General features: G+C 45.8%; 1 protein-coding gene across 1 annotated transcript in view; it reads right to left on the bottom strand.

Moving 5' to 3' along the window:
- The window catches only part of Dcdc2 (doublecortin domain containing 2), a 164,549-nt gene that overhangs the window by 5,350 nt on the left and 136,105 nt on the right, over positions 1-23,094 (bottom strand). Inside the window, exons 8-9 of the mRNA XM_008847100.3 lie at positions 18,292-18,392; positions 93-395 (exon numbers count right to left, since the gene is read on the bottom strand). Of these exons, the coding sequence (XP_008845322.1) occupies positions 93-395; positions 18,292-18,392 (404 nt within the window). The remainder of the gene's footprint in view (positions 1-92; positions 396-18,291; positions 18,393-23,094) is intronic.

Raw genomic sequence — 23,094 nt, 5'->3', positions numbered from 1 at the left:
AGTTCTAAGCATTTGGCTAACTTCCCAAGCATGTTCATGTGTGTGCAAGCACACACATTTGTACACATGCAAGCCAAAACAATAGAAAATACCTCGTCTTGTTCCTCGTTAGTTCCTTGAGACTTTCCCTCCTCATCCACTGTCTGTTGAGGCTCATCAGCAACCTGGTCCAGTTCCTCACCATTTTCTTCATTGGTGCCTCCATTCACCCGAGAGGGGCCTACCTCGTCTTCTCCATCCCCTGGGACCTCCTCAACCTGCTCAGGCGCGTCGGCAGCCTCCGGGCCGCCTCCGTCTTCGACTTCACCGTTCATCCCTGAGAAGGCCTCTTGCCGTCTGGCATCCCTGCCGGCCTTCTCTCCATCCTCTTCCTCATCCACTATCTCTGCTGGCCTCTTACAAAGCACAAGAGATCGGGGTGAAAAAAAGAAGCGTAACAGCCCTCTTCCATCACGTGTTACAGAACTGTGATGATTAGTATATTACAGTCCAGTAAAGCTTTCTCACAGTCTACTGTTTACCTCGCTGAGCACTGCTGTCATAGGCAGTCGTTAAAAGTCTTTTCAAGTTTAATCTTCACAAGGATCCTTGGGTTGGGTTATTCCCATCTTTAAAAGGAGAAAACTAGGGCACAGAGGCTTGAGCTAAGCTTGTGGCTCACAGTCCACATGGCAGACAAGGGGTCAAATAGGAGAGTCCTGGGACAGTGTCCTGTTTTCTGATCGAGAGACTCAGGTATTACAAAATTAAGGTTATGGAAAATCAAATTAAACATATTTAGTACTATTGGGTTTAAAAGAAATCAGAAGACCAAGTTCCAAACCAAATAATGTAAAGAGAGAAAGGCCTGAGTTCAAATCCTGGCAGGTACTTGCTATCAGCATCCTGATTTCTGTGGGCTCCTGGCTCCCTATCTGTGAAATGAAAGGATCATAAAAGTCCCATAGGGAATAGATGAGATGCATTATATACAACATCAAGATCAGTGCCCAGCACATCACAGATTTCAGAGAGCATTGAAATCTCTTCCCATTTGTTAGAACTCTTTCCTGGAGCCATCATTTCCATCCAGACAATAACAGTACAGCGCTGGGGCAGAAAGAGCCCAGGCTTTGTATGTCAGCATCCTAGACCTGCCTCTTCCTAGCGTCTGTGTTGGACCTGTCACTTAATCCTCCTGTCTCTGTAAATAAAATAAGGGTTTTGGATTCCATTAGCCTGGCTCCTTTCCACCTCTGGAAATGAATTCTCTTCTATTTTAGGAAATAATTGCTTATAAAGGTTAACACATCCTGGGACTGAAGAGATGGCTCAGCAGTTGAAAAGACCGTTTTAGCAGAAGACCCAGATTCAAATCCCAGCACCCACATGACAGCTAACAATTGTCCATAACTCCAGTCCTCTTCTGTCCTCCACAGGCATTGCACGACATGGGTGCACTTACGTACATGCAGGCAATACATGCATACACATAAAATAAAAATAGTAAAATATGTTTTAAAGTTAACTCACTCTGAGTGAAGGAACAGACCAACAACTCAGACTGAAACTCCACACAATGCCATTTGAAGAAGGAAAAAATTGGAACCGTTGAATTCTTAGCTTCTGTTAAAAATAAACTCTAAATCCAGGGATGGTGGCTCGTGACTATAATCCCAGCAGCTCAGACAGGAAGATTAAGGTTTTAAGACCAGCCTGGGCTACATACAAACTAAGTTCCAGGACAGTCTGGGTTACATAGTGAGACTTGTTTCAAAAAAATAAAAAAAGAAAACTTCTAGTCTGGCTATAGGATGTGAAAGATGTGCTTCAAGACGAAGAGAGAAACACAGTTTATCTCAGGGATCAGGAAACCACAGCAGGTGTCATCACATGGACTGAACACCAAGGCTCATGTCCGACAGTACAGAGCCCTGGCTACCCAGGAGTGTGCTGCCCAGAGGGAGCTCTTAGGAAGGCCAAATGCCAGACAGAAACTGAGATTGGGAAGGGGGTGGGCCCAATGACTGCAGGTAAGCAAAACTCCAGTGTCCAATGGAGACCTAACAGCCTCCTCCTCTCCACCGCACCCTTGTCTCACCTCTCTCGAAAGAGAACAAACAGGACGAGTCATTGCAGCACACACATCCGATGTGATGTGGAGTGAGGCTTGAGGAAGAAGGGGGTGGCACTGTCATCAAAACAAAGCCAAGCCCAGGGTGGTGGCACATGCCTGTGAGCCCAGGACCAAGGAGCAGAGGCAGGGGGATCACTGCAAGTTCAAGGCCAGCGTGGTCTACATAAGTAGTCCCAAAAAGCCAAAAAACATGAATGAAACAAAACAAAAAGATCAGACAGAAGATACATTCATTACACGTGGAAATCGGTTGTTCTGTACGCCTGCCATAGACAATCTGAAAAGAGAACTAACAAAGACAACTCCACTTACAAAATCAGCAACAAGAATAAAATATTTACAAATTAACTGAATCAGAGATTTAAAAAAGACTTGTATGATGAAAGCCATGGAACATCATTCCCAGAGACTAAAGCAGCCAAGCGCATTCCACATCTGTGCCTTACGATATTTGAGCTTAAAGACACCAACGCTACCCAACACAATCTACAAATTCAGAGAGTACGTACTGGTGCCAGAGCAAACACGGAGCACCCCCCACCAAGCAGTACATTTCTTACCCTTTTGATATGAATGAGAGAAATGTAGACTCACTCAGTGCTTACAGCACCACCCAGCAGGAGACCAGACAGGGCCAGCCTCTGGGCCCAGCAAGTGTGATCCCAGAGTCCTGGTATGCCTCTGCTGGGGTTGGAGTGGGAAATGCCTTCCATAAGCTCACGTACTTGAACACTTGGTCCCCAGATGGCAGTGCTGTTTGAGGAGGTTATGGAACCTTCAGGAGGTTCAGGCTTGCTGGAGGAAGCACAGCACTGGGGGGCGGGGTTTGAGGGTTCATAGCCTTGATCCTATGTGCTCACTCTGCTTCCTGTGTGGCTGAGATGTGGCTCGCGGCAACCTGCTCCCAGTGCCTTCCCCACCATTATGGACATCTAGCCCTGTGGAACTGTAAGCCACAATCACTCTGCCTTGGTCATGGTGTTCTATCACAGCAACAGAAATGTAACTAATACACCTCCTTAAACAAATATCACAAAATGCTGCTGCGTCCGTCACCTGCTGCCACCAGGCTTTCTGTGCACGTCTAGTGGCCATAGAAAGAGACATCAACACTACACAGCACTGATTTCACTGTTTAAAGAATTCAGTGACATGAAAACCAAGCACGTCTGGGCTTTGACCAAAGGCTTCTGGTATGATCTAGGGGTAAGCACTGCCAGGACTGTTGAACAGAGTGTAATACTGAGCAGAAACCCAGGAATACCACAGTGCTGACGGCGGAGAACAGAGTTCTTTTTGAACTACCTCAGACAGATGGATAATCGTACAACACTGGCCTAGAAACTATTTTCATGTGTTCCATCTCTAAACTTGCTTTAGTTGGAGCAGCTTATCACTTTTTAAGCCTGTCGGTCACTGTGCTGGCGGTGACCTCGGGGACGGATGCTACACCAACCACCTCCACCCCAAGAAGGTAGAAGACAGCCCTCCACCAGCTCTTGCCTGACGAACAATGTTCTGCCCAGACCCATGGCCTTGGGACCTCAGTACAAGTCTCCTTACATTGCAGGGGAAGGGAAAGAGAAGTTGTATATAATTTATAATGAAAAAAATAGTCAGAATAAAAGCTCACAATTTGTTTAGGAATCCTTGCTTCTCTGGGAGCTTGTTAAAGTCTATTAAGATGATTACACGTACGTGGGAAAAGTCTAGTTTCCTGACAACTAGATTTACATCTAATAATTGTAGAGTGAAGGCATGGCCTCTCTGCTTCTTTTTAGGCTTTTTCCTTTCCTTCCCTCAGTCTTAGCCTCTTTCTTTAATTCCCAAACTTCATTGTCTCCCTCTGTACGAGGGCTGGTGTGTCCCTCATCTCCCTGCATCTAGCTGGATCCAGGTCTGGTCCCCTGGCATCACCATCTCCAGCCATCTGCATTACACACTTACCCTGGTACTTCCACCAGGGTTCCCAACACAGCTACTTACCAGCTGTCAGATAAGATCACAGCTGCTGAGCTCAACTTAGAGATGCAAGATTACTATACTGAAATGCCAGTTTGATCAGGTTAGTATGATAGCATTAGAGAAAGGGCTTATAATTCTCTAAAACATCCTGAGCCTGGAACAAAATTTCCTATTACTGTGATACTAGAATTCAGAGCGAAAAAACAAATTCTGCTCTGGCAGATCAGTAATGAATAAATGAGAAGCAATGTGCTTTTTGATGTAATCGCCTTTGAAAAATGCTTTAAATTATTAAGGATGTTTCCAGCATATACATCAGTCAAACCATCCCAGAAGAAACACCTGATTTACACCTACCCTCCCACACATACACACACAGATACATACATACATCCACACACGTATACATGCACACATATACACACATGCACACATACATACATACTCATGTGAGTGTACACACATGCACAAACACTTGCACGCACATGCATACTCACTTACATGCACACACCTACACAGGTAAAAGCTATACTATGGGAAGGCCCTGCCAAGAAGCAAGCCCCCCCTTCACGGGGTGGGTATCTGTGGCACTGGTGTTGCGCAGCTGTTTGCCTCCCAATTCAAACATTCACTCCTGAAGGAGGGCGGGAAGCCCATAAGGTTCAAGAGGCTAACCACACTTAAGAGAGTCAGGAAGCTCCGAAAGGACCAAGTCTGCTCAGAAATTTGAGGACAGCTCAGACCTCAGAGGACCAAGTGAAACCTATACAGACTCAGAGAGCAAATGGGTCACAATGAATGTTTATGGTGGTCCCTCCATTTTCCTTGCCATTGTAAAAGAGAATTTGAGAATTATCTGACAAAAAACTCAGTACAGGGCCAGAGTTGCAGGTCAGCTGATGAAGTGCTTGTCTTGTAGGCACAATGCCCTGGTCTCAGTCCCCAGCACTGGATAAAAACAGGTACCCGCCTGTAACTCCAGCACTCAGGATGGGAGGGCAGGAGGATCAGAAGTTCAAGGTCATTTTCAGCTGCATAGTGAGCTTGAGGCCAGCATGGACTACAAGAGACCTTGTCTAAAAGACAAATTTTTAAAGGCCACTAGTACAGAGCTTGTACTAGTGTGTGAATGAAACCAACCCCTGGGGGTCACACAGAGCTATCCCATTTTCATACATGTGGAGACAAAACTTAATTCAGATTAAGACTCTCAGGCCAGGGAGATGGCTCAGTGGGTAAAGGTGCTTGCCACCAAGACTGAGGACCTGAGTTCAATCCCTATAATCTACATGGTAAGGAGAACAGACTCGAAAATTGTGCTCTGACCTCCATCCACATGTGCGCTGTGGCAGACAAATCAATAAACGTAATTTTATTCTTTTATTTTATTTTTTAGCCAGGTGTGGTGTGGTACACACCTTTAATCCCAGCACTTGGGGGACAGAGGCAGGTGGATCTCCTTAAGTTCAAAGCCAGCCTGGTCTACATAGCAATTTTCAGGCCAGCGAGGGCTACAGGGAGACCCTGTCTCAAAAAGACCAAAAATAAATTAATTAAATAAGTAAATAAGTAATAAATAAATAAATGTAATTTTTAAAAGACTAAGAGTCTTGATGGGTTTGTGAGTTCATGCAGTTAAAACGCAAGCTGACATTCGACTTTGGGTCCACTGAGCTGTTCACTCGTGGTCACAAACCAGTCAGCCTCCTCCTCAGCTACATCCATATTCTTGGCTCTCAAGTTCTCTGGCATGCATTGTTAGCAGCAAATTTACCGTTCAAAAACGTGTTTGTTTCTGAACTACTGTCCACCGTCTGAAGCGTGGAGATGTTCTGGCAGGAGACACCAGCAAGGATGGCTTCTGAGAATCAACACAGGACTTTGGGTCACACGAGTCCTGGCCTTCCATTGGAATGACGATTGTTGCGGCCAGTGGAAGGGTAACAGGACACTGGTCCTCAGAGCACTTCTACCTCCAACTGCTCCTGGCATCTTCCCAACCAGCACACATGGCCATCTGCAGTGCACAGAAGGGGACACAGGAAAGGGGTCCCGGAGTGCTGAGATCCCACAGGCAATGGTGACAGTGCTTCCAACATCACAGAAAACAAACAAGATCAGAGTGAGGTCGGAGCTGGACCCCGTGCCTCCGCTTCTCCCATCTCCTCACATTCCCTGTTTCTAACAGCTGCAGATGTTAAAAACCGACTCCACCTCCTTACATGGCTCTCTCTCTTGTGATCTTTTGGGTAGCCTCAAATCAGAAAAAGGCTTCATCTCCCCACAGTTTCAGACAAACTGTGCCCAGCCGCCCTGGGCAATAACGTCCAGCCCCAGTACCTCAGAGGGGGACGCTGTATTTGAAGATAGTCTTTAAGGAGGTGACTAAGTTACAATGCGTTCACTCTAATGTGGCCTAGTCCCCTGTGACTGGTGTCCTTACAGAAAGGGTGCGGAGGCAGGGGGATCCTGTGACAGCACCGGGGAGTCAGCCACCGGCTAGCACAGGAGAGAGGCCTCGGGAAAGCTGAGTGGCCCCCAACCCCCGTCCTGTCTGGAATCGCCAAGCCTGCAGACCGAAGGAGAGCCGATTTCTGCTGCTTCAGCCACCAAGCGTGTCCTTCGTCAGAGCCTCCCCGGCACATTCATGCACCACCCAAGTGCGCGTACACACGTCCTCAAACTCACGCTATGCTGAAGGAAGGCTAAACCCAGCCCTTCCCAGGCTGATCTTTGGTATGAAGAGTTCTGGGTCAGAAACAAAAGCGGCCACTCCGCTGAGTCAACGCTCCCCGCCGCTGTTCCTTATCTCTGTACCCAGAAGACTCGTCCTTCCCCACCGTTAGAGCCACCTGCCCAATGAAACTTCCTGGCTCCCTCAGGCAGTGCTCCTCCTACCTAGGCACCCCCACACACACATGGTGTGTGAAGATCCCTTTGGTATCCTCAAATCTTCTAATTACCAGTGATAGAAAAAAAATACTGAACACAAATCACTAACCTCAAACACTGCCCCTAATATGGACATGACTGTGGAATGATGGAGAGATATCAGCCTTAGCTCTGTGGATGCCCCTGTACAGAGGTCCCTGTGCGGAGGCCCCTGTGCGGAGGTCCCTGTGCGGAGGTTCCTGTGCAGAGGCCCCTGTGCGGAGGCCCCTGTGCCTGCGGAGGTCCCTGTGTGGAGGCCCCTGTGCAGAGGCCCCAGGCAATCCCTCAACAAGGGCCTTTTCTCACTCATCTCTAAGCCCAAACCACAGACTGCTGATGTTCATTGACTAGGGTAACAAGTGTTCTACCTATAGGTCAAAGGGTGGCCAGTGCCTTTGGAAAGGACTCATGAAGAGTCCTTGATTGATCCCCTCTCCAGATACCAGGTACAGTGTTCTACAATCTTATGTACAGAATGACATTCAAATTATTGTCACCACAATTACTTGAAGAGAATACTATTATCCCAACTAGCAGAAACTGAAGAATAGAAAATTAAGCAACGTTGCCACAGACTTGGTCACTGGGTTACAGTCACTGCTTTCTGAGATGACGACTATGGAGCCAAAGAATACCCCAACTCGACTCAGTGTGGAGCAGGTACTGCCAACACCTGGGAGTCTCTGAATGACTAGGTGGAGCCTGAGCACAATGCAGCTGAAGACCCTGCTGGTCCTCGGGTAGCACTGTATCATGTGGCTCCAGACCGCAGGAGGCAGGTTACAAAAACAGCACTGTAAAAAAGCATTTGGGGTTAACATTTCTAACCATAATGACACCCCTTTAAATGAAAGTTACCTCGAAATCTGGGAGAAAACACAAGTGCTGATGGTTGACAGGATGATCTGGGGTCAGCAAGATCATTCTACAAGATTTATTCCAGTCATTCCACCATTCCAAGGTGTCTTTTTTTAGTCGTGTTATAAAAAAGGAAACACAGAAGTACAAGGGCAATAAATCAGAAAGAAGTTTACCCTAATGTCCTCTCCCTGATAACTACATAAAATTGTAGTCAATTTGTGATTAAAGTGTGTAGAGAACAGGTTTTCATGTAGACATTGTTTCTCCTGGGGCACATACATCCTGAAATTTTAAGACTGACCATTGTCTGTGAGTAACTGCATAAAGCTGCACTCCACCTAAAACACGATGGCTACATTTTGCTAGAGTCAGAAAGGCATTGATTATGCTCAATCTTAAATATTCCTTAAGCTAATGTACATAATAATTTAAGCACAAGTGTAGAGATCTTCAAACTTTGATGATTTTGGCCTTCCTGGCATTTACCCAGAGCTCATGAGAACAGTGGGTTAGATTAACTTTTCATATTACACACGTATGTACAATGACAGACACCACAGACCCTTAACCAGAGGGATCTGCATGTGGAAATCAACTTCTACCTTTTAAAAAGCACACCATTCATTGTAAGCAATTCCTCTTAATATTTATTAGAGAAGCTATAGGGGCTGCGGTTGGAGAGATGGCTCAGCAGTTAAGAGCACTGGCTGCTCTTGCAGAGGACCCAGGTTCATTTCCCAGCACCCACATGAGGGCTAGTAACTCTAGCTCCAGGGAATCCAATACCTTCTGACCTCAGAGGGCACTGCATGACACAGGTGCACTTACGTACATACAGGCAATACACGCATACACATTAAATAATAAATAAAAGTTTTAAAAATAAATTTTAATTTTTTTAAAAAGGAGAAGCTGCAGCAAGTTTCCTCCTTGACACCACGCCGGCAATGGCACTGTGAGCGTGCTCCGTCCAGGCTTGCCTGCATACAGTTCTTGCTATTTATTTTGCCTGACAACCTGAACAAATGGCGATGTATATTAGACAGATGTGACAGGCTGGGGGTGTGGTCACTGGCTACATCATGTCTTCTATAGAGCAGCCACCAAGGTTGACTCGGGGCTCCTGACCGGCAGGAGGTGTGGGCAAAGGCCGAGGAAGCCGACACCAGAAGGCTGAATCCGTGGAAAGCCAGGGCTGCCTAGACTTATGCCGCAAACGTCCATCATACCTCTGACAGTAACTGAAGCATCAAACGTCAGAAACGGGGAAGAGGAAGGCAGGTGGGGGGCAAGCTGAGAGTACAGTTGATGTCCCAGCCCACTAGGAAAAAAACGCTCATCATTTCTTATGCTTACACCGCCATTCCTGAGGGATACATTTTTATGCTCTAAGACCTCGGCTATGTGAAATACATAGCACTTCCCAGTCAAGGTATCCTGCCTAAGCACTGGTGCAGCCCTGATCCCATCCAGAAAATGCACTGGCCCTGGAAACTGGAGGTCAGAACCAATCATGATGGAAAGACCACCTCAGGTCCACCTCCAGGCCCTGCCCACTGCAGCCCCGAAGTGGGGAAGGTGGGGCGGAGCTGGCTTTGGAGCCCAAGTGTTTCTGTGGATTTTATGGTAGAGGCATCAGCGGTGAAAGCACAGAGATTATCATACTTGTTTTTATTTCTGTTCCCATGGAAACTAAAATCATCTCCTACCAAGCTGAATGAGGTATTTTGAAATAATAAGTTTCAATTTTTCATGATAGCAAAGTGCTCTTTGCTATCAGCTTTTAGGGGGCTTTTCTTTCACAGGGGGAAAAAAGGTTTTGATGTGGTTTGAGGGCATAAAGACCGCAGAATGGGTGGTTATCAGCAGAGGTGTGACCCTGGGTACAGATTCATAGTGAGGCTGGGACAGCCAGTGGGCTGGGCAGAGCTCCACCAGCTCCTGTGACACACATGAAAACATACAGTTTGCAGGAGTCTCATGTTTGTACATCATGGGCCATTTAGTCATTGTTGGAGGGAAACCCAGGAAGTTTTCTCACTTCAAGACGAAATCTTGATTTTCCTTCATTTTTACTGAAATCCCTGTGGGCTACATTTTAATGTCTAACATCATTTCTCTCAGTTGAGCATAAATCTACAAATAGTGCTACGAAAAGCCGGATTACTGGTGAGGGCACAGGGAGGAGAGCCCTGCTCACCCTCTTTCTGACCCTCCAGGCTGTCTGTAATGCTCAGGGCAGCAGGAAGCTGATTCACAGAGAGGCTACAGCTTCTGGACATGGTAATAGGCACTACCTCCTCTTGTTCTGAAAGGCAGAAAAGGCCGAGCGGCCTGTGCTCGGTGGCTATGGGGCCACTGTGGGAAAGGCAGGCCCTAACCTCTTCACTTCCCTTCACACAAGAAGCCAGGACCCCTGGGTGACTCCTGTGCCAACAGCATCCTCAGTGGGCAGTGACTTCTTTAATGAAGGATTCCAGCTCTCCAGTGACAGACTAGACTTGGGACCAGGTTCCCATCTGGTTCTAAACATGTCACAATTCTACTTAGCAAGCATATTTCATTGAAATAGAATTGAGGCTATGTTACTGTACATAAAAAGTGATACCCAGAAGGCCCTTCTTCTTGCTGGGTCCCCGAGAGTTACAAGTGACGCTGGTTCTCCCCAAGGCAGGTAACAAACCAAGTCAGGGAAATCCACGGGTTCAGATTTCAAAACTCCTGTTTCTGGTTACACCTGCAGGGCTGGCTGTAGATGCTTTAACATGGCAGTGTACACCGTATGTATGAAACTATCCCAGGGCTGGGCAGCCAACAGCAATGGGTAACTGGGGACAGGTGTGGGAGAGCAGAGTGTGTCCATTTAAGAATGTGTGACCTGCTGAACAGATACAGGCACAGTATACCCCAGGCTAGCCACTAAAGGGCTTACCCTGGGGAATCTGGTGGTTAGTTAGTCCTCCACCCTAGTGTAGATCAATGAGGACAGCTTAGGATAGAAGTCACCTCTGGTGGAACACTGTGAATTGAATGATATGGGTTTTTTTTTTTTCCCCTGACACCTTTCTCATGTCCCTCCAAAGCATCAGTAAGGAGAATTTAAGACGGGATCACTCCATAAAGATGCTGAAGACTGACACGGAGACCATAACAGAAACTGGGAAGCAATAAAGTCAACAGCTGTGGGCTCAGGAAAAGCAGGTACGAAAAAACGAAAACCCAAACCTGCAGAAAGCAAAGTCAAGAAACAAGCCATCCAGTCCTCATCTGAAGCCAAGTAATGTCCCAAGTCCTCTTCCCAGTCAGGTCCCCAAAGCTGAGCACCAGTCACACTACCAATGCAAACACCGAAAGACTGCCCTCAAAAAAATTTTTAAAACCCAGGAGAACAATACTGAAAATACCAAAAATTAGAGAGCTCTATCAATAAATACCCCAACTCAATCACAGTGCTGTGAGTTTCTCCTCCTCACAAGCTCTGCCTACATCATTGCCTGAACGCTTCATGCAGAAGTCTAACCAGACAGCCGAGGGAGAGCTCAAAACAGAAGGACACAAAGAAGCTCAGCGGAAATGCATGCCGGAGGAAAATGAAGTTTCCAGTGCTAGAGCATCAGTATTTGGAGAAGCAACAGAAGAGATTACATCCATGAAACATGAAGAGCTGTGAAAAAGAGCCCCCAGGCCCTGGGGGAGAAGGTCAGTCAGTAAGGTAGCTGTCGTACAAGCATGAGGACCTAAGTTCAAGCCTTAGGACCCTCTTAAAGCACACATGGGTCTGTAACCCTAGAACTGGGGGTGCAGAGACAGGACGGTCCCCAAGGCTCACTGGCCAGCCAGCATAACTGAGCTAATGAGCTCTAGGTTCACGGAGAGACCTTGTCTCAAAAATAAGGTGGAAAGTGATAAAGGAAGACACCCAAAGTCAACCTCTGACCTCCACATGCATGTGTACACATGCACACCCATGTACAAACAAGTATACAGCATATACATACACACACAAAAGGGGGGAAAAGAACATTCGGAAAATATGAAAATACCTAGAGATAAAAGATGGGAGTGTACATCAGTGGAAGAATGCTTGCCTAGCAAGCTCAGGGTCCTGAGTTCAATCCCTGGCATGAGTGTGTATGTATAACTTATATCATGAACATGTGGCATAACTTGATGTTTTGTTTTGTATAAAAAGTCCACGGAGATGGCAAGTGATAGAGGCAACTAGTCTAGTAGGTCTTACAAATGCTAAAGTTCCAAAAGGAAAGTTATCAAAGAAATAAGTCAATATTTTTTCCCAGAACAAGAAACAAACATTTTTAGAAAAGGAAAAGCCCAACAAGTGGCCAAGAAGCAGAAAGATCTACACCAAGGGACACACCTGGGAACCGTCAGGTCGCGAGGTACAATGCAAGGAGTCCAGAGGCGGGAGCATCACATGCAGTTCAGGAAGACAAGGTTATCGGCTTCTCCTCTGCCCTTCTGACCCGGAAGGAAAACTGAGCAGTGCTTCCTGAGAGAAGCCGTGGGGCCCTACAACTTTATGCCTAGGCACGCTGACAGGTTTGGGTAGAGAAATAAGCGTCATTCCCAGACATGCAAAGTCTTTCTCACACACTGTTTTAGCTTGTTTCTCCACTGTGTCACAATACTCTGACCAGTACCTACTTGGGGAGGAGAGAGTTTATTTGTCTTACATCTCCCAGGTCACAATCCATCAGGGAGCCCAAGGAAGGAACTCAGGAACCTAGAGGCAGGAGCTGGAGCATAGGCCATGGAGGAATGCTGCTTACTGGCTTGCTCCCTTGGCCCCTGCTCAGTCTGCTTTCTTATTATACAACACAGGCCCACCTGGGGGCGGGGGGATTACCCACAGTGGGCAGAGCCCTCCCACATCACTCAACAATCAAGAAAATGCTCCACAAACATGGCCACAGGCCAGTCCAATGGAGGCAATTCCCCAACTGAGGCTCCCTCTACCCAGGTATGGAGAGTTGACACTAAAGCTATCCAGCACATGCACCGTGGACCTCCCATGGGGTCTTTCTCTGGAAGCTACAAAAGAGAAATTCCTCACACACAAAATGAAAAGTGTAATCAAGAAAGAAGACCTGGAATCCAAAATCTAAGGAATCCACTAGAAAAGCAAAGGAACTTCCAAAATGATAAGAAAATTCCAGGTCAGGGGGAGAAGCAGCTGTGGTGGGTGATAGGATGGCGTGGGAAAGGGCACAGCCAAGACTCTATCACCTCAGGATGCACAGAGTGGATCCAGGGGAGACCCACAGCTCCAGCAAGAGATACTTAGAAAGCTAAACAAATGAAAAACAGAAGCTGGCTGGTGGACAGGAAGGTTACATTGTAACTGGAGTCTACTACGAGTTCAGCCATGAGAAATGCATGGCGGGAAAAACCTGCAACTAGGAAGAACAGAAAGGTGTGTGTTTATGTGTGGGGACTTGTTTGTGGTGAGGAGACAGGCTGAGAGACTAAGCCCATCTCCCAGGGTCATTAGATAGAAAGTCTGTAAACAACATCTAAATTGGAAAAACTGGGACTGGTTCAGCTGCTAAGAGCACATAAGGCTCTGAAGTGGAGTATGGTTCCAGCACCCACATCAGGTGTCTCACAACCTCCTGTAATCCCAGCTCCAGGGGACTCAATGCCTCTAGCTTCTGAAGGCACCTGCACTCCATGTACACATAACATACACACACACACACACACACACACACACACACACACACACACACACGCATAACTAAAAATAATAAAAGAAAATCTTTAAAACTGGAAAAAATAAAGATTAGTTTTATGAAATTTGACGTGGCAACATAATTTTATGTATATGTGTCTAAATTATATATATGTCTAAAAATAGAATTTTTAAAGTTCCAATTAAGATGTCACATGCCCTCACGTATAAGACTTGACCTCAGAAGTATTAAATTAGGCAATGGGTATTGTATATTTTAGGAAAATGAGAAATAAAGGAATTCAAATTGGTTACCTCAGGAACAGAAATAGAGATGGAGTGGGTGGGTGAGGCTGCTGTTATAATCCTTGTTGAAATGGTTGACTTTTGAAAGAATTATATGTATAACTTTCATTGACAAATAATTTTAAATATATCAGAAAATAGTATATATCACACCTCTAGTCAAAACAACCAAAAAACCTTTGCTCTAACATTTATGATGTTGGTTTCAATGCTATTTAATCAAACCACTTAGCATAAAAACATTCTGAAATTCTCATTATTTTACTACTCAAAGTCAGGGTTGTGCTGGTGGGAAGCGCCACAGGACAATCTAAACCCTCACTCCTTTACACACATCCGTGGTGACAGGTGGTAACTGGGGGTGGCTATCCCTGTCTTCTGAACATATGGTTACTTCACAGTTACTTGTTTGCCTGTGTCCTTTTCATGGGGGCCTTTCTTGCCTGGTCCTTAGCAGCAAAGGGAATTTACTTAACATCAGTGCAGCAGGCTCATTTCCTGCCTCCTGACCTTGGAAAAGCATCATGTTCCCAGTGGCTCAATGGGTCACCAATACAGGTATCAGTTAATCTGGCACATACACCACTGATGACAGCCAGCGCTGGGTTGATTTGGAATATGCAGGCAAAATTTGATTTTTAAAAGTCTGCCTTCTTCCTTGGTAGACCCAGGTTCTCCCCTAAGGAGGCATTTGTCTTGTCCTTGGGCTTTCCCTAGGAGTTTGGAATCCAGGCTAGGCCCATCATTGCTGTGGTCCAACTCTGATATGTCCCCAGAAGTTCATGTTTTGAATGCTGCTGCACAGTGGGTGACACTCTTTACAAAGGGCACGGCCCCTTCAGGAGGGTGAGCTTCACTGTTAGAAGCCTTGGAAGTCTATAGCTTGGGCCCGCCCAGTTTCCAGCCATGAACTCCACCCTCTGAAACCCTCTGAAATCCCCTCAGCTGTTCCTGGAAGCTGTTGTGGTCACAGCAACACAAACGGGGCTGAGGAGTCACCTTGTTTCTGACTGACAAAAAACCTGGATCTAGGGGCAGAACTCAGACCCTCTTAGCCAGAATAACTCATCACATGCACGTGCAAACACATGCCCTCAACATGTATGTCCACACAAGCAAAATGGCACTGGCCAGAGTGTCAGCCTTGGCCCAAAGCCTCATTTCCCATAAGAGGGCTGAGCAGTGATGACCTCAGTGGTTTAACATGTCAGAAAAGCAACTGCAGGGCTGAGGGTCTGAAACCTTTTCTTTCATCACTTTTATTATGGGGAAAAGTATATGTAACAAAATTTACCATCTTACTCGGTCTTAAGTGTATGGTTCAATGGCATCAAGATTTTTAGGATGGGCAGTAAACCCTCTGAGCTTTGAACCATGGGGAGCTATCAACCTTTATTATTTCTGAACAATAAACAGACCTGGCCTCTTATCACTGTTGACAGTTGGAGCTACTTTTTGTTGGGAGGACTTTCTTATACATTACAGGAACTTAGCGGCACCCTTGACCACTACCCACTAGAGGCAAATAAAACTGCCCAAGTTGTGACAACCAAACATGTCCCCATATATAGCCAAATGTCCCTCTGGAGACAAAGCTGCCTCTGGTTGAAGGTAACTGTCCACGGGAGGCCGGTGCCTCTGCTCTCCAAGGCATTCACTATACAAACATCTTCGAGAAGACACTCAGGGCCAGCAAGATGGCTCATCAGGTAAAGGTGCCTCCTACCAAACCTAACAACCTGAGTTCAATCCCCAAGACTCACAAGGTAGCGGGAGAGAGCCAGCTCCTACAAGTTGTCCTCTGACCTCTACAACTATGCCACATGTAAGTATGTGTATATGCATTTATGTATTTGTATAGAGGTATTTACATGTTTCATATTTACATATGTACATGTCCATGTATGTATACATGAAAAAATGAGGATGCTAAGGCCTGTCTTCCAGGGTTGTAACCATGGCTATTTGAGATAATGCCTATGCAGTGCCTGGCCCGCAGCCTGTACCTGACAACAGGTGGCTACTATTTAATGCAGATCATGTTGGGGGCATGCCCTCTTCAGAGCTGGTCTAACTGTGGAGGAGCTAATGGACCTTGTGCTGATTTCTCCACACATTCATTCAGTTTGACACACTTTAGAGCACAGCTACTTGGGACACAAAATGCCACTGAGACCTGACCCTAAAGACCCAGTTGATAAGAAATGGGCCTGAGGGTCCAGCACTGTGACCATCAGAGCCAGGAAGGGAGCAGTGCTGACCCTCAACACCTGGCCCCTCTCTCACATGCTGTTTCCCTTTCTGCCCACCTTTGCCTCTCTGTCTCTGCTACCTGCCTGCATTTTGATAAACTGGTGCCAAACTCTGTAGATGTGGATCTACGGCTGTCCTGGGATATCAGAGCCCCGCCCTCCTCCTACCCACCTTCCCTCAAAACATCTAGGCAAGCAAAGGCCCCTCACAGATTGCACAGTTGTTTGGGCATTGATTAACAAGGTATTTCTTTATTGATGATGCTATGGTATGCTCTTGATGTTTTGACTTTGAAACATAAATTAGTCTTCACTTCTACAGCTATTAAGCTTTGTATATACATGATTACTCTTCTTTGTCTCCAAATAAAATAATTACGACCTCACAGAGGACTTAAAATTCTGTTTTCTCTCGGGGAAGAAAACACAACTATAACTGAAGTTCATGAGAAATTGCCAGCGAGAGCAAATCCCAGAAAATAAATTGGATTTTTTAAATCTGTGAAGTTTAGCACATCAGGCTTTTCACTGGGAAAACGCTGTATGCAGGAAATGTCCCTGGAATAATCAAAAATCAATCTCACCACTCTGCTAAGACAAACCCATACGGGAAGATCGCCTGCCCTGTGGATCTGCCTTCAGAAGGAAATAACATGCCCTCCCCCCAGAGTGCAAGACTAAACTCCAACCCTCCAAAGAGAACTGTAAAGACTGTATTTTAAAATGTACATGGAGAGGGGGCTGTGGGGACAGCTCAGTGGGAAAAAGCCTTCAGGAAAAGCAGAAAGACCTGAGTTCAGATCCCCAGAACCCACATGAAAAGCCAGGCATGGTGTACATTCAACCTCGATGCTAGGGAGGCAGAGACAAGTAGATCCCTGGGGCTTGCTAACCAGCTAGTCTAGCCAAATCCGTGAGCTCCAGGTCTAGAGAGAAACCCTGTCTCAAAAAAAGTAAGGTGGAGGGACTGAGGAGATGGCTCAGCAGTTAAGAGCACTGGCTGCTCTTGCAGAGGACCTGGGTTCAATTCCCAGCACCCACATGACACTAACAACCATTCATAATGCCAGTTCCAGGGGATCTAATGCCCTCTTCTGGCCTCTGCAGGTATTGCATGACACAGGTGCACCTACACACATGCAGGCAATGCACTCATACAATAAAGTATAAATAGATTAAATAAATAAGTAAATAGCTTAAAAGTAAGGTGGAGAGCAACACAGAAAATACCTGGCATCTACCTTTAACCAACACGTCAACACACATGAACACATAAACACACATGAACACACACAGTGTGGCTTACTTCCTGTATTATTGAGCCACAATTAACATGACTTAGTTTCTTCAGTAAGCACAACTTCCTGGAACACACACATTCACACACTCACACACACACTCCCAAAAGTACACTGTTCCCCTGGCCTAAGGAAGAAAATCTCTTCATACATAGGAAACATTTGAGTTGTATTTATGAGCAATTCCTTTACCAAAAAATAGTAGTAACAAATTCCAACGACAAAAATTTCAAAGACCCTGAGGGAGAGAATATCTCAGCAATTTTAAAAGGCTTTTGTCTTTACTCAATAGAAAAGGAATTTTTTCCTAGATTAAAAGTTCCCAGCCAAGGCTCCTCCTATTTAATCCAATTTCTCCTCACTTGTAACTCATACCTAACTCCATCCTATCATGCCCTTCAATGCCATTTAAGGATACACCATTTTCTGAGCTGGAGAGATGGTCAGCAGTTTGGAGCACTGGCTGCTCTTGCAGAGGACCCAGGTTCAATTCCCAGCACCCACATGGCAGCTACCAACCACCTATAACTCCAGTTCCAGGGCACTCCAGTGACCTCTTCTGACCTCCATGAACATTGCACAACACGGGTACACTTATACACATGCAGGAAATACACTCATACACATAAAAAAATAATACATAAAATATTTTTAAAGGATACACCATTTTCCACATTTAAAAAGAGACTTTATCCCAAGTGGGCAACCTGTGTAGGAGGAACTGCAGCGATCCCTCCTACAGAGGACTCTACACTTCACTGCAGGGTTGTGCACTGAAGGCCATCTGACCCCTGAGTAGGCTGATGTGGAAGATAGGGAACCAGGCCATGGTTCCTGGTTTCCACGCATGTTCCGAAGTGTGGGGATTACCTGATCCACCGGAACCTCAACCTGAGTGTCTTCATCTTCCTGGACTTCGGCCGCTCCCCTTGTTTCTGATCTGTCTGCTCCAGCTTTGAAAATGCCTTCATCTGTTGAGATGAACACATGAAAATCGAAATCCAATTGTGACATCATGTGGCTGAATGTTGACATTACAGTGAAATGCCTGAAGGTTATTTTTTTAATGACACCCAAGTTCCTTTTTTACAGCCCAGATTTAAGAAGTCTCCTGGTCTCCCAGTTCCTCTATGTTTTAATTGGGAAGAGGTCTGTGGTCAAAATCAGGCTGACTCAGGAAAGCAGAGCTCTGTGGGAACACCCGCTCATGCGTTAGCTGCTGACTTCATCGTGCAGTTCTGACAGCTACAGATAGAGAGGACTTGCTGCTTGGGCCTCAGTCCCCTTCCTAGGCAGGAACTGGTGATGATGCTTGCTACTTTAAAACACTACTTTTAGCCGGGCATGGTGGTGCATGCCTTTAATCCCAGCACTTGGAAGGCAGAGGCAGGGGGATCTCTGTGAGTTCAAGGCCAGCCTGCCTGGTTTCCATAGTGAATCCAGGCCAGCTGTGACTACAGGAAGACCCTGTCTCCAAAAAAGAAAAAAAAAAAAACACTACTTTTAGAAATTTTAATTTCCCTCCCCCAAAATGCTACATACCGAATTACTGAATATAACGTATTGGAACAATTCTCTCTATTCAGAGTAATGCAAAAACTATTTTCATTGCACAGAATCATGGCGCTGACTTTTCATAATCCTGCAGAAAATCAAAGTACTTTATTTTTACAGATATCTTCATGATTTTCACAACCTATGACTTTAATCCCTTAACAGTAGAATGCAGCCTAAGTCCCTAAGACTAGGTTAAGCTTCTTCAACTTGCTTCCCTCCTGAGGGCAACAGTCGCTGCACTCTGAACTCGAAGTAGTTCTGCCGGCTCCCCTCTGCTTCCCCTTCAAGACAAGTAAAGACAAAGCCAGAACCATTGTCATTCTGTCTCCTTACCTCGAACTTCCACGACCTGTCCAATTTTTAAGGCTCTCCAGGGACCAAGAGGTTACCTCCCTCCCTGGTAATCTACTCCAGGGTACCCTGCAGTCTAGAAAATGTTTGTGCCTTTTCCTTTAAGCCATCTCTATGTCTGTCATGGAGAGGTGTTTCCCAGCACACAATTATTTAACACATGTCACATAATAACACCATGTACTGCTAAAGTTCCAAGGTCTCCCTTAACTAAATGTAAATGCTTGTTTGCGTTTGTTGAGGAATAATTACATGTAAGGCACACAAGACATGGATGAGATGTGGTAGGTTAGGTTGGGGTGTGGCTAAGTGGGAAAGCACATCTACTCCTTCCACCTGCAGAGGAAACCCACCAGCACAAAAGTACTCAGAGGTCAGGGCTACCCTGGGCAAAGCTACAGCAGGGTGTTGGGAACGTCAAGATGACACAGCCAGGGGAGGAAACAGGAAGTCCTCAGCAAGCCTATCCTGAAATGTCAGATGAAAACAAGTCGGAGGCTTACTCAAGCACGTCTCTTCCTCTCCTGCCTGGTGTCCCCTTCTCACTAGTCTAGATGCTCTGTGGGTACTTGTTTCTTCTTACACTGGCCTCCTGGCATGCTGACTTCCTGTTTGTTCATTGCTATTTAAATAAAAGTTATTTTATCAAAATGGATAGCAGGGAACATTTGGCCCCTGGAATGTATTTTACTGACTGCTCATCTAAAGCTGTTATAGCTACAGTGTTTCTTTTTTTTCTTTCTTTCTTTTTCAATTTTTATAATTTTCATACAATATAATTTGATGGTCTTTAGTCCCCTCCCCTAATTATACCTCCCTTTACTGCCTCCTTCCCAATTTAATATACTCTATTATGTATATAATAAGGCCTGTAGAGTCTAATTTCTGTCCCCAGATGTCCTTCAGTGTGGGTCCATCCACTGGTACCTAGTTAACCTACCAAGAGTCATCCTTGAAAGAGATTGTCTCTCTCTTTCCCTGAAGCCATTGGTTGCCAAAAATTCCTTAGGTTGGGTTGGGATTTCTTACCCACTTCCCCATGTCTATGCTGAGATTCTTTCTGGTTTGAATTTGTATGGAGCTTGTGCATACTGTCACCATTACTATGAGTTCATGTGTGTAACTGACAGGATGTCTGGAGAACTGTTTCTTTGTGATCATCCACCACCCCTGGCTCTTAAGATCTTTCTGCCCCCTCTTCCGAGATGATCCCTGAACCTTGGGAAGCAGAAGTTTGATACAGATTTCCTATGCAGGGACAAGCACTCTGCAGTCTCCCGTTCTCTGCACACAACTAAATCATCCCATGGCTCACTATGTCATTGCATGCCCATCTGTGTCCCAAGGGGTACTTTTTCCTCCGAGGGGCAGGGCCTGCTGTGGAGAATTGGCTGCAGAGAGTTAGCCATAGAGGGAGGGGTGTTGGGACCATCTTGGACAGAAGCAGCAGCACAGAAAAAAATGGCCCCCGTGTCTTGCCGGGGTGGATTCGAGGGGGGGCGTTTACCAACCTGGTGCGAGACCGCAAGCCCACGAGGCATGGACCAAAGCTAATGGAGACTGTGGGTGAGGCACAGAAGCGATCTGGAATGGTGGGCCGCTGAGCCACAGAGCAGAACTGGGCACCGGGTGTTTGCCTTTGTAACTCTATTTCCCCTATCTTATATATGAACTACGAAAAATTCAGATAAAGGTGTGGTATACGGTTTGTCTAATAGCTCCAGGAATAAGGGATCCTAAGAGAACTCAGGCGACAAATTGGCGCAAGCCAGCAGGATGATGGTGCTGGAAAAAACAAACCGTGGGAGTTTGGGAAAAGCCAGGGAGCTAACGGTGGCACTGATGTGGGTCTCACAGTGGACTATAAAATATGTAACTAAAAAGGAGCTGGCCACACAGAAGCGTGGACCAAAGCGGTGTTGTGAATGTGAGGAAACAGCCCAACTGCAGGTATATGAAAATTTGTTAAAGATTACAGAAAGGCTAGAAAAACTGTTACAGACCTTAGACGCAAGCAGAAAACGGGGGGGGGGGGGTCGTCATGGCCACTTTGCACAATAAAAGCTGTGCCCCAGGCAGGGGAAGCTGAGAAGGCCAGGGAGGTGCCGGCAGATCCAGGTGCAGAGCTTGAAAGAAAGAAAAAAAACTGGACATTTTAACTTGTGTAAGGGTCAAGGACTCCAGAAAAAAAGACAGATAATAATAAAAAAGGAAACAACCTAAAAATAAAAGTAGCTAAAGCTGCCCCTCAGAGTCAACCTTTGATACAAAAAAGGAAAAAAGCTAACGGTGCTGTAGCTAGGAAATACTCCACACTGGAACTGTTAAAACTAGGAAAAACATACACGCAAGCAATCAAAGAGCCCCTCACCACGTGGCTAGTGAGGGTGTGGGACATGGGAGCAAATAACGACAGTCTAAGTCCTTCAGAAACTTCACAACTGAGTTATATAACCACCCATCCATCCTTGCGATATAGACTGTTGTGATACAGACCCTAGGCCAATGCAGGGGTGAACAGTCCTTATTAATGGGATGGCTGGTGGAAGGCAGTAAAGATACATAGTCATCACCAAGAGAAACACCCATGGTTAACAGAAACTGGAGGACTATAAATGAGGGACAGGCATTACTGAGAGAACTAGGTATGAGAAAAGAAATATATGATACCCAGTTCACTGGGCCAGATAAGACTGTGTTCACCAGACCTCGAGAATAGTATGGAGCTTTAACGGTTTTGCTAAGCCCTTTAATAGGACAGGATCTTTGTAAAGTGAGAGAGGCTTTAGCAGATCTAAGTGACTCTGACCAATGTGTAAAACGTGTCTGTAGAATAACAGAATACTCTACAAGAGAAATAAAACAGACCAGACAGAAGAAATGGTCCGTTTGGGTTACTCAAAGACAACTGTGTCAAGACTTATGTTGATCCCAAATTCCCAAAGAAAAAATTGATAGGAAACCAAATTCGGTACTAAAGAGTTTCTGGAAGGCTTTAAAACCAGAACAGTTTACAAAAGGCATTATAAGGATAAAAACTGTCCCGGGGTGGTTAAGGACCCCCAAAGATTAAATAAAGTGAACTTCTCTTCTGATAAAGGCTAAACTAGGGGTGGAGGCAGTTTTTCCCACCAAGGCCTCCCCCAGCAGCCAGGTATGGTCAATGGAGAAATGGCAGATATGGCTACAGTCAGGAGGCAGACCCAGGGCCTGCCTGACTCAGAGAACCAACAGGTGCAGCAGAGACAAGAGAAACCGCCTGCCTCCTTAGCCTGGTGCAGGGTCAGGCAACTGGAGCCAACACCTGTAAGTATATCAAAGATAAAAGAATACAAAGAGACTCCATACAAGATCCCTAGAATGCAGAATGACTCCCAAGAGATAACTAAAGATAGTAAAGAACTAACCAAATTAATGCCTCATATCCATGCTATGGTACCTAACAGGGATCTATGGAGAAAGCAGTTAATACGAATGGATAAAACTTTTCCATGATATGTTAGACCTTGTCTGTGATCAACTGTTAAGGAAATCTACAGTATCAGAGGTGGGTTGTCTCTGAATTGGGGGTCCTCCAATTCACCAAGGCTATTGCCATTAATGTCAGTTGTACACTAGAAAGGTCGGTAAGGCCATGGTGCTGAAGACACTGCATGATCTGAGCACAGGAGAAGAAGAGATGGAGCTGAGACTAAGTCAAAAAACTCCATGCCGCTGGATGGATGACCTTCATAGTACTAGAAGGCACCATGCAGATGGTTGAGG

This window comes from Nannospalax galili, unplaced genomic scaffold (genome assembly GCF_000622305.1).
Source record: "Nannospalax galili isolate Female #2095 unplaced genomic scaffold, S.galili_v1.0 scaffold503, whole genome shotgun sequence".
Classification (NCBI taxonomy): domain Eukaryota; kingdom Metazoa; phylum Chordata; class Mammalia; order Rodentia; family Spalacidae; genus Nannospalax; species Nannospalax galili.
The sequence above is the reverse complement of the archived record's forward strand: the minus strand, read 5'-3'. Positions and strand labels throughout refer to the sequence as shown.